This window comes from Dromiciops gliroides, chromosome 3 (genome assembly GCF_019393635.1).
Source record: "Dromiciops gliroides isolate mDroGli1 chromosome 3, mDroGli1.pri, whole genome shotgun sequence".
NCBI classification, from domain to species: Eukaryota; Metazoa; Chordata; class Mammalia; order Microbiotheria; family Microbiotheriidae; genus Dromiciops; species Dromiciops gliroides.
The window spans coordinates 208242844-208254843 of record NC_057863.1 but is presented as its reverse complement, the minus strand read 5'-3'; the positions used below and the strand labels follow the sequence as shown (position 1 = coordinate 208254843).

Genomic DNA, 12000 nt, shown 5'->3' with positions numbered 1-12000 from the left:
CACTAATTGTTTACATATACTCAACAAATTTAAAGCAATTTTATATTTGAAGAGAGATGGCACATGCATATCTTTCCCATGATATTTCTAATATGCATTACAACCTTTTTGCATATTTTTATCTTATTATTTTCTGCATATTCCCCCATATGATATCTGCACACAAAGAAAAAAGCCAGTGTCTTTTCCTGCCAAAAGAAAAAAATATATATTTCACATTGACTAACTTTCTTAAAGAAATATTTCCTCAAAGAACCAATGATACAGGCTACTAACTATGATTTGGTAATAGAAATGGATTTTGCAGTCAAAGAATTAGAAGTTATTTTAGTATTGAATGAACAGTTTGTAAGAACTATGCTTTTGGGGCAGCTAGGTGGCGCAGTGGATAGAGCACTGGCCCTGGAGTCAGGAGGACCTGAGTTCAAAGCCAGCCTCAGACACTTAACACTTACTAGCTGTGTGACCTTGGGCAAGTGACTTAACCCCAATTGCCTCACCAAAAAATAAAATTAATTAATTAAAAAATAAATTAAAAAGAACTATACTTTTAAAGTGTGTTTATTAATAGGGATATAGCTAAGATATATTGATCCTCTAGACAAGCATTCTACATCTCCAGGCCTTTAGCAATAATGATACTACCTACAGAATAGTGTATCTGCAGAGACCAAAAAAGAAAGTAGCAGGGCATCTTTCCTTTGTCGTGAATTTAGTTTGACTTTTTTCCACTGTTACCTAAGCCTCAAATATTACTATAGTCATATGTAACTTAGAACACAATTATTACATATCTCTGCTCATTGAAGTTACTATTTTGGAGGGGAAGGTGGGGCAGTGAGGGTTAAGTGACTTGCCCAGGGTCACACAGCTAGTAAGAGTCAAATGTCCGAGGCTGGATTTGAGCTCAGGTCCTCCTGAATCCAGGGCTGGTGCTTTATCCACTGCACCACCTAGCTGACCCCGAAGTTACTATTTTTTTTTCTTTTAAAATCTAACTTAGTTGCTACCCCTAGTTCACAAATTTCCCTGATTTTCACAGCTGAAAACTGATGTTTCTCTCAGTATTTTCTTAAAACTTTTTGTGTGGCTCTCTTCATCACATTCTGTCTAGTATCATGTTTATTTGGGTATACATTGCTTCACCCTTAATGGATTTTAAATTCCTTGTGGGTCAGGACTGTGATATTTTCATTTTTGTGTTCCTAACCACCTTGAACATTTTGTTGAATTGAAATGAATTAGATACAAAGTATTGACTTGTTGAGTCTTTGGAAACCATTGTAAATTGATTTCTAATGCTAATGGGCATTTTATTGTTAACACATTTTATTGCTGGCATAAGAAGGAAATCTTTTTAAACTTAAAGTGTCTGTTATATATGCCTCTGCTGTAGAAATACAATAAAAATTTTAAGTATTCAATATAAATAAACTTATTATTAATATTTGTTTACAACAAGTGTTTTCTTTTGCCCCTCAGGATGTCCTAGTAACTATTGAAAATACTGTTGTATCTCGGATGGAGGCTAAGAAATTGTGTACTCATGACAACTCCAGAGTAGAACTCAGAATCAGCAGAGGGTTGCTGGAATTGACAGATGGCCTTAAAGGAGAAACCATTTACCATGAAGATCTGAAAACAAAACTTGCCATCTTGGACAAAGCAATGACGGGGAAAATAGCTACCTATCTTGGTGGCATTCCAGGTATCTCTTTAAAATCCTAGAGTTTCAGGGGCCTTAGAGGTATGAGACTAAGAGATGTGAACTAGTTGATAATATAATTAGGTGGCTTTGTAACTGGTTGGATGACAAGGGCTCTGTCCTTAGGTACGGAGGTAAGCTATACATACACAGAAATCACTTTCTATACAACCTTTACTTGAAGACTGCTGGTGGTGGAAAAGTCACTAAAGAAGTTTTTCCTTATGTCAAATTTTTGTCTCTCCAGCTTTGAGCCATTGATCTTATTTCTGCCCAGTGGAATCAAGCAGAATAAGTCCAATCCCTTTTCCATGTGACAATTCTTCAAGTTCTGCTATCGTGTCACTTCCAAATCTTTTATTTTAAATATCTCATTTCTTCCAGTTAATCCTTGTATTATATGGTTTTAAGTCCCTTATTATACTGGTTGCTTTCCTTTGGATAAACTCCAACTTGCCAATAACCTGTCTTAAATGCAGCACCCAGAAATGGAGACAATACACAGATGTTGTCTGCCAACATATAACCAGGATAGAATGCAGATAGACTCATATGCCTTTAAAAAATAATCTAAGATCATAGGAGCTTTTCTTTGCTGTAACATCAGATTACTTATTCATATTGAGCATATAGCCTATTAAAACTTAAAAAATTTTTTTCACACATATCCAGTCTGAGTTTGTTGACAGTTAGCCCAAATGCAGGACTTAATACTTATTCATATTAAATTTCATCTTACTATATTTTCCTATTGTTCAAACATGCTAAGAACTTCTTGGATTCTAGTTCTGTCATCTATCATGTTAGGTTTCCCTCTCTTCATATCAACTGTAAATTCAGTAGGCATGCTAACTATACCTTCATCTAAGCCAATGTGACACAGAACAGGCATATAGACAAAACCCTGTGGTCTTCCACTAAAAGCCTTTCTCCATTTTGACATCCAGGTTTTTTTTCTTTCTTGGATATTCAACAAATTCCAAATGCATCTAATCATACTATTGTGCAGCTTTCATCTTTTCATCACATCCACAAGGATAACATGAGATTTTGTCATACATTTTGCCGAACTCCCAGTTTAGTGCGTTTATGGAAGTGGGTTTACCTTATCAAAAGGATATGAATGATGTCAGTCTGGCATGACTTTTTCTTGATAATCCTCTGTTCTCTTGTAGCAATCATTGCTTCTCTTTCTAAATGCTCACTAAGCCATTCATTTAATAAAATATCCTAGAATTTTACAGAAAATGAATGTCAAGCCCACTCAACTACTATTGAAGAATCTACTTTCTTCCCCCTGTTGAAAATTGTAAAAACACTTGTTTATTTTTAGTCCTGAAGTATTCCTCCAATTCTCAGTAATTTCTCAGAGTTCACAGATAAAGACTCAGAAACTTGTTCTTCAATATCCTATAATCTGTGCCTGGTAACTTTAACTTAATCCTTTTTAAACTGAGTTCTTCTGTAAAATCTTGGATCATGGAATCCTACCTATCATTTATCTGAACTATTTGAAACCTGTTTTCCCTAAATCTAGGGTGTTCTTACCTTTTCTTTAATTTTGAAATATGTTTTTGGTCAAATTTGATATTATTTTCAATACATCTTTTTGGCAAAGAGCTATAGGGAAGAACAGAAGGGAAGGCAAAATTATAAATTCTATTATTCTTTTTTCTTGCCTTTCTATTACTATGTCATTGGTAGATGTTTTCAGTTTATTTTTTTCATGATCCCATATAAACTAATTCCATTTAACAGTTTCGATTAAACTATATAAAAATAATTTATTTTTTCCTTTTTTGTAGGTATGATTCAGTTGGTTTAGATTTAAACTAATATTTGGTAACTTTCTTTTGGGGTTAACCTGATCCTCATTGGATGGCATTGTAAAAGTTAACATTAAGGTAGACTGAGGCACAAAGTTCCAAGCATAATCGGTTTATTAGTAAAGCATGAATTTACTAATAAATATGATCTTAACTTCCATAGCAAAGCTAAACCCCCCAAATGAGGGGGACAGTTCTCATCTAAACTTTTGGGGAGTACAAAAATAGGAAGGCTAACATCCTAGATGGAAGAAAATATGATTGGATAGAAATTGGGAATGGAGGCTGTCAACAACCCCCTCCTTCCTTGCTATGATTAAGAAATTTTCATTGAGTCCAGCTGCATCTGCAAGGACTGAGATAGGAAACCAGACTTCTTTGGATAATAAACCAGACAACCTTGAAGGATAGCTTGGTGGTGTAAAGATACTAGGCCAGACTCCCTGGTGTCCACTTGTCTGCTTCAAGGGTAACAGATTTCCTTGACTGGAGAATAGAACACTGATTAAAATGAGAACTGGATTTCTAAACTTAACTTGTTACAGGCCAACTAGTTTTCTGAATTAATCAGCAAAAAGAATCACAAGGTACTTAACAGGACAAAATCAATTAACTATAAATTGGATCAATTTAAAAAGATAGAATCAATCTGATTGTTTCAGTATCCTTCATGTTCCCATAAAAACTAATCATGTATCACAGTATTTGGCTAAATGAAATAAAAAGGATTTATTTTTCATTTTCACAGATATAATTAATTTGTTTACATATAATTTAATATTAATATTTGATAAGTTTATTAATGGGTTAACCTGATATAATAATAAACTTTTTTTCCTTTTTGAGAAAAGACACAACCTTTGGATCATATAATTTGTAGCAGGAAGTACATTTCCTTTAGGTATAGATAACTAAATGAAGCCATTTCATTTAATATGATGAAGATTTTTGGAGAGGTAGAACATTTGTAATTGGTTATAATTTTTAACCCAAATAGGGACTTAACAACAAAATACTAAATAACAAGTGGGCCACAGGATTCCAATGAATTATACAAACAATTAAAAAAATTTGTGAAACAAAATTACAATGGTGAAACAATATACCAAAATTTCTGGAATGTAGCTAAAGTAGTATTCAGGGGAAATCATAACCCTATGAATGTATATTTTTAAAAATAGAAAAAGAAAGGTTTAATGATTCTGTGTGCATTTTTTAAAATTAGAAAGGCAAAAAATAAACACACCTAAAAGAAGCACAAAAGAAGAGATATTAAAAATTAGAGGAGGGGCAGCTGGGTGGCTCAGTGGATAAAGCACCATGAGCTCTGGATTCAGGAGGACCTGAGTTCAAATCCAGCCTCAGACACTTGACACTTAGTAGCTGTGTGACCCTGGGCAAGTCACTTAACCCTCATTGCCCTACAAAAAAAAATAGAGGCAAAAAAGATAAACTTGTTTTATAGGTTCATTTTTAGGGTAGTGATATAATGAAAAGCTCCAGCAAGGTGCTATGAAAAAAAGAATTGGACTGAGAGTCAGGAGACTGACTTCAAGTCATTTAGCTTCTTCTGAGTCTCAGCTTGCTCAGCAATAAAATGGAAGTAATACTTATATTATTTATTTCACAGTGTTGTTTGAGGAATAATATACTTTGTAAATTATAAAGCACCATGTAAATGTGAAGTAATAATGATAAGAAGATTACATAAAGTATGATAAATAAATGATAAAAATAACAAATAGTAATAATTATAAGTAAAAGTAATAATACTATTATTAGTATTTAGATCTAAGATGTATTCATTTTAGAATTGATTTGAATTTTTAAACATAATCTTTGGCCTTCCATAGAAGAAAAAAACTTAATTCCCTCTCTGCCCTCCCCCATCAACATTAGAATTACCAACACACATGCCAGTCTTCTCATGACAAGATCTTTATGAGAACAGTCTGTACATTCATGGGGCAGCTGGGTGGCACAGTGGATAGAATTCTGGATCTAGTCAAGAACACTCATCTTCCTGAATTCAAATCTAGCCTTAGACACTTAATACCTGTGTGACCCTGGACAAGTCACTTAAGCCTATTTGCCTCAGTTTCCTCATCTGTAAAATAAGCTAGGAAAGGAAATGGTGAACCATTCCAGTATCTTTGCCAAGAAAACTCCAAATGGGGTCACAAAGAGTAAGACATGACTGAACAACAACTATGCATTCATTGAGGGCAACACTAATGAGAAAGGAAGCAGGCAAGTATTCCAGGCAATTTTATCCAATGAGCCACATTCTTATGTGATGAATAATCAGTAACAGCTGATTGAGAAGTGAAGAAAATCTAAGATTCTTCAGTGTCTGTTGTTTATTGACATCAAGAAAACAGGACTCATTCATGCAAAAAACAGCCTTGAAGACTCTCCCTCGGAAAAGACAATTCCCTCTCATTACATCAAAATGTAATTCCCATACTGCTCTTCTTTCTTCCTAAACTTTCTCCTCTTCACTCTACCTGGTCTCCTTTGTTGTAAGGGCTATCTTTGACTTGTCCCTCTCTTTCATCTGAAACAGTCATTTACCAAATTCTGTTGATTCCACTTTTACTACATCTCTTATATCTCCTCTCTAGTCTTCTAATAATGCTACCCTAGGATTGGTCTTCATTACCATAATCACTCCTCAGAATAACAACCAATGGCTACTTACAGGTCTTCCCATTTCCATTCTCTCTCTCCTCCAAACCATCACTTCTCCCCAGAATAATCTTTCTTATGCATAGATTTAGTCATATCATGTTGGGGGAATGGGGACAGATAAGTGGCACAGTGGTTTAAGTGTCAAGGAGGACCTGAGTTCAAATCCAACCTTAGACACTAACTAGCAGTGTGACCCTGGGCAAGTCACAAACCTATTTGCCTCGATTTCCTCATCTGTAAAATGAGCTGGAGAGGGAAATGGCAAACCCCTCCAGTATCTGCCAAACAAACAAACAAACAAAAAACCTAAATGAGGTCACAAAGAGTTAGACACAACTAAACAACAAGTCATGTCCCTCCTTTGAATAATTCTTTTGTGGTTCCCTACTGTTTATAAGTAAACCTCAGAATTTGAAGCTCTCCACAAGCAGGGACCATTCCACCTTTACAAACTCATCTCATGGTATGTCCCTTACGCCCTTTACCCTTCAATGAAAATGTCTACTTTTACCCTCTGTCATTTCTGTTGAGAAAGGATCTGTGACCATTCTCAAAATTAATAAAAGCCCCCCCCCACTTTATATCACGCTTACTGTGTGCCAGGCACTGCAAGAACCACTTTAGAAATGTGATCTAATCTGATGCTCAGTGTCCCTGGGAGAGAGGGGCTATTATTCTTATCCTTATTTTACAAATGAGGGAACTGAATGACTTACTGAGGGTCAGGCCACACAGCTAGTAAGTGTCTGAGGCTGGATTTGAACTCAGGTCTTCATAACTTCAAGCCTGATGCTCTAGCTCCACAAATGATATTCCCTCTAGCACAGCCGGCCTTTGTGTGCATTTAGCCTGGTTCTTCTGTTCTTCATGTTTTCTCTAGATCCATTTCTACTTCCTCATGCAGTGTAGAAGAGTCTAACGTTGAAGACTACATGTTGTAGCTTCACGCTCGTTGATAGAGGGAGCAGTCTACTAGAGAAACTTTAGCAAATATTTTCTTTTTTTTTCATCAGTTTGTTGTCTTGATTTTATCCGTAGCAGTTCTTGGGATATTCTAGTTGAACCAGGTCTCCTGAAAACTTTTCAAGACATTTATTTTCTCTCCAACACTTCTTCTTATTTTATAAAGCAATGTTGATCATCATCTTTCACCATTCTCTACTTGAAGATTTGTTTTACTTCAATACTCAACCAATTAAGTGTTTGTTTGCTTGTTTGGGGGGGGGGGGCGGGGCAATGAGGGTTAAGCGACTTGCCCAGGATCACACAGCTAGTAAGTGTCAGACACTTGACATTTACTTGCTGGGTGACCCTGGGCAAGTCGCTTAACCCTCATTGCCCCGAAAAACAAAACAAAAACAAAAACAGAAGAGATAAAGGTGATTCTGAAGTACTTCAGCAATGGTATGATGATCAAGTAATTTGACAATGGGAGGTTTAGGAAGAAATAAATAGGAGCCACGTCTTTTCTAAGATGTTTTTTAGGCCAAGAAATTTGATAGAAAAATGTGCTGTTTTTCCACTCCTTTGAAGAAATCATGTATGGAGTGTCAGAACTGGATGTTAACTACATTATACTTGGCAGAACAATTGTGGTTACAGATGAGTTCATCTCAGGAACAGGGTATAAGAATATGAAGAGAAACAGAAGATAGTCACTGTGGGAATGATGTAGTCAGGGTGCCAAAAGGGAAAGTAGTTGGAGAGTATTTAAAAAGAAAAAGTGAACCCTGAGGGAGCCATGAATATCACCTAAATACTGCATTAGTTGATGACCAGAAAAAATGAAGACAAAAGATTGAGAAAAGACTCTTCAAATTAGCCTTAGGAGAGTTACTGCAGAAGAAAAGAACTGTTTATCCTTAGGAGGACAATAATTTTTTTTTTTCCTTTTTGTAACCCAATTCTTAATGTGTGCTTGGTCATCAAAAAAAAAAAAAAGTAGCTTCAAAGAACTTGGCAAATCTGTTTTTCCATTCCCCCTAACCCCAATCAGCTATAAAAGGAGCAGTGATTTTCAGGTGTTTTTAAAGCCTTCCACATTTAGGTTTTCAAATTAAAGAAGGTACTTCACTGATTGGCTGCTTCCCTACTTTTAAAGAATTTAATTGGTAGGAAAGAAAATCCCAGAGAAACAAACCTTTGCTGTTTCTACTCTAATCTAATTCATCAGATTACTCTGCTATGTGCGATGGAGAAGATAAATGTTTATGTAATTAATGAATACATTTTAGGCTGAATTGCTGATTCTTCCTTCAGGATAAGCAACTGATTTGGAAACGGGAAGTTTGAATGTTTTTACTACTCTGGAAAATAAATAGGATGCTACAAGTCCTAATGATCTACTGTTTTCTTTGTGCAGATGTTCCTGTCAATGCTACACTGGTGAATGTCTTTTACCATGGATGCATGGATGTGAAAGTTAATGGCAAGGAGCTGGATTTGGATGAAGCTGTCTTCAAACAGAATGATATTAGATCTCACTCGTGTCCAACAGTTTTTAAAAACCCAAACACTTTCTAAAACCCCTTTCCTCTACAAGATATGATATTTTTTTTCTCTGTGTGACTCAAGCTGCAAAGAAAGCTGAACAGTATTACTTGCAATGAGCTGGAAGAAAGGCCTTTGACCCTCCCTGGGTAGAAAAAGCACGTTCTTTACAGAAAAAAAAATACTTTTGTGATACAAATAACTTTTTAAAAATTCTTACCTCTGTTGCCATTAAGAACTTAAAATAATGAAATGCAAAGAATTTTTTTTAACTTTGATTTTTGCTATATTTGGTGTTGTCTGTTTCACTTTTCTATTTGAAAAAAAGTCAGATTTACTTTTTGTTTGCTTTAAATAGTTTTGTGTTGGGGTATTTGGATTTCCCATATGACAGGAGAAATATTTGTTTCCCTTTTCATGTTATATAAAAAAATAAAATAAAGTGAACAACAACACTGAAACATGTCTGCATGTTATTAGTCGTACATGTTTATTTCCCTACTGAAAAAAGAGTCCAGCTTCTAAGATATGACAAGTCAGTGAAGCAAGTTGTTGTTCAGTTATTTCAATGATGTCTGGCTTTTCATGACCCCATTTGTAGTTTTCTTGGCAAAGATACTGGACTGGTTTGCAATTTCCTTCTCCAGTTCATTTTATAGATGAGAGACTGAGGCAAAGAAGGTGAAGTGACTTGCCTAGGGTCACACAGCTACTAAGTGTCTGAAGCCAGATTTGAACTTAGGAAGACAAGTCTTTCTGACTCCAGGCCAAGACATCCACAGAGTCACCTAGCTACAAAAACCTGTTACCAAAGTCTCCCCACCCCCAATGACCCACCAAACTTCTACCTTTCTTTCTTGCCTGACTTAGAAACTGCTGGGCCATCACCAGTCATCTTGAACTCTTGTCTTGCCACTGGACTCTGATAACTCTAGAGGAAAGAGGGAGGCTGATGACTTTCAGCAGCTTTGCCTCACTTAAATTCAGTTCACTCATAGTTAAAGACACCATCTTCATGATGTCATTGGTCCTCTTCTCAAATTAAGGACAAACAACAATCTGTGAGTAGTATCAGCCTTCTGGGGACCCTTGAACTCTACCAGTTCAAGTTAGGGAAAGCTACTATTTATACTTAAGGTGTTATAAACTTTTGGTCACTTAAATTTTTTAAGATATCTTGGAATTTGGAGGCTAGATTTTTTTTTCTTTTAAAAAATTTGCATTTGTTTATTTACTTTTCTCAAAAAGCTGAGAAAATTTACTCTTTTTCTGTGCATCCTATTCTTTCATCTCCACCCTCTTCAGCTTTATCTCACCCAAATCCAACTTTAATCTCATTCACCCCTTTCACTGGGCCCTCCGGAATTTCTACTCCATAGTGTTATGGACTGAGGTCACCCCAGAAGTTCTCTGGGGCACATCAAAAACCCTTCTCCTTGAGAAACTAAACCAGAGGACATACATGCCTAGAGAGATAAGTGGAACCAGATCAGACAGAGCTAGCTCCAAGACCTCCACCCTTCATTCTAGTCTCCCTCAACCCTGGGGCTATAAGATTAGGTGTGGCTGGTTCCTTTGTGTCCTGAGATGGCTTGAGAGATCTGCAGGCACCCCTCACCCAAGTCCTCCAGCCACCACCAGTGGGGGATGGTTCTCCCTCACTAAAGGAACTTTCTAAAGTCAGATGGTCACCCCCATCAGTCCTCTGTAAAAGTACCTGCCTGTCTCCTGCTGGGGGAGATTGGTATCTCAGAGCCACTCTCTCTGTGCCATGCTTTTCTCCCCATTTGAAGTCTTCTTTCATGGTTTCCCTTCCCTTCCCTTCCCCTTTCTCTAAATAAATGACTATCTTATTCTAACTGCTTTTGTGTGCAAGAAGGTGTAATTCTTTAAAGAGGAATTCCTAAGGACCCCAAACCCCTATCCCTTCCCAAACTCCCTACCCCATTTTCCCCATGACAATAGTGAAGAGAGTTCCTTTAATCCTAGATCTTTTTCTCACACCTTTTCCATCTACTAGCCCTAAGTGAGACCTGGCTCCCCTCTGAAGATGTGAAATCCCTGGCCTTCTCTCCACCCTTACCTTCACCCATACTTTCCTGACATACTTGTTCTGAAGGGGGAGCTGTAATGCTCTTTATCCCCATTACCACTTCCTAGCTCTCCCTTTACCATCATAATTCAGCCACCTTTGTCTTGAAGTTAACACTATCAATCATTTCCCTCTGATCCAGATGATGATGATGGTTAAATAATAACCTCCTGGGCATTCTCCCTCCTTTTTTACAGAGTGTAAGACCTGGTTAAGCATGTTTCTTTCTTTTCCAAGTTCTGCCCTTCTGTATGGGACTTCAGTATCCACGCTGATGTGCCCTCACTCTTTAACCTCCCATTTCCTCAATCTTTTTATATCCCATGATCCTCTCCTTCTCTATGCCTCAGATGCCTCAGTCATACATAGACATGGTCATATACTAGTTCTCTACCATTACCCAGAAATGTTCCATTTCTCTACTGAAAACTCTGATATTCCTCTAGCTGACCATTAATCTCCCATATCTCTCTCTATGCTTCGCCCCACCTAAACATGTTCTTTACCGTCATTAAGACCTCCAGTCTCTAGACCCTGTGATCCTTGACTGTTACTTCCCTCCTTCTCCAGTCTTGATCCAATTCAACTCTATGCTGTTTCCTACCCCTGAATCCCTTGCCTCCTAGTCCTGTTGCTACTCATTTCTTGGCCAAACCTCAAACCTGCATCAATCCAACCATTGGATTCCTTAACTTATACTCATGCTGTTGCATAGAGCTAGAGGAAGTTATGCAACAATGCTGATTGAGTACATTATAAATTCATGTCATTCAGTTTCAAGTCGACCCTCACTGCAGCAAAGCAATCCTTTTATTCTTCCCTAACTGATTCACTATCTCACTTCCCATACAAGATTTTTTTTCAAACCTTTTCTTCTGTTCCAAAGCCTCCCCATACCCTCTCCTTCCTCCTCTTTCTCAGTTGAGAGCCTTGCTCCCTACTTTACTTAGAAAGTTGAGGACACTCAATATAAGTTCCTTCTCCTTTTCTCTTGATTACAAAACACCTTTATATCGCTACCCACTATTGACTCACTTTCTCTAGACTCTGCCAGTACATTGGACTTTCTCCTCACCAAACCCAACACCAACAGATGTGCTCTGGATCTTCTCTCCTCCTCTTTTCTTCACCTTAACTATCTCTACCTCCTCCCCATACTCTTCGACCTCTTCCTATCAAGTAGTTCCTTCCCTAAG

The 12000-nt window shown here is 37.0% G+C and overlaps 1 protein-coding gene across 1 annotated transcript in view; it reads left to right on the top strand.

Annotated features, from left to right (window-relative positions):
* Positions 1-9140, top strand: part of PROS1 (protein S) — a 97389-nt gene extending 88249 nt beyond the window's left edge. Inside the window, exons 14-15 of the mRNA XM_043997012.1 lie at positions 1483-1708; positions 8585-9140. Of these exons, the coding sequence (XP_043852947.1) occupies positions 1483-1708; positions 8585-8745 (387 nt within the window). The 3' untranslated portion in view covers positions 8746-9140. The remainder of the gene's footprint in view (positions 1-1482; positions 1709-8584) is intronic.
* Positions 9141-12000: the final 2860 nt, after the last annotated feature.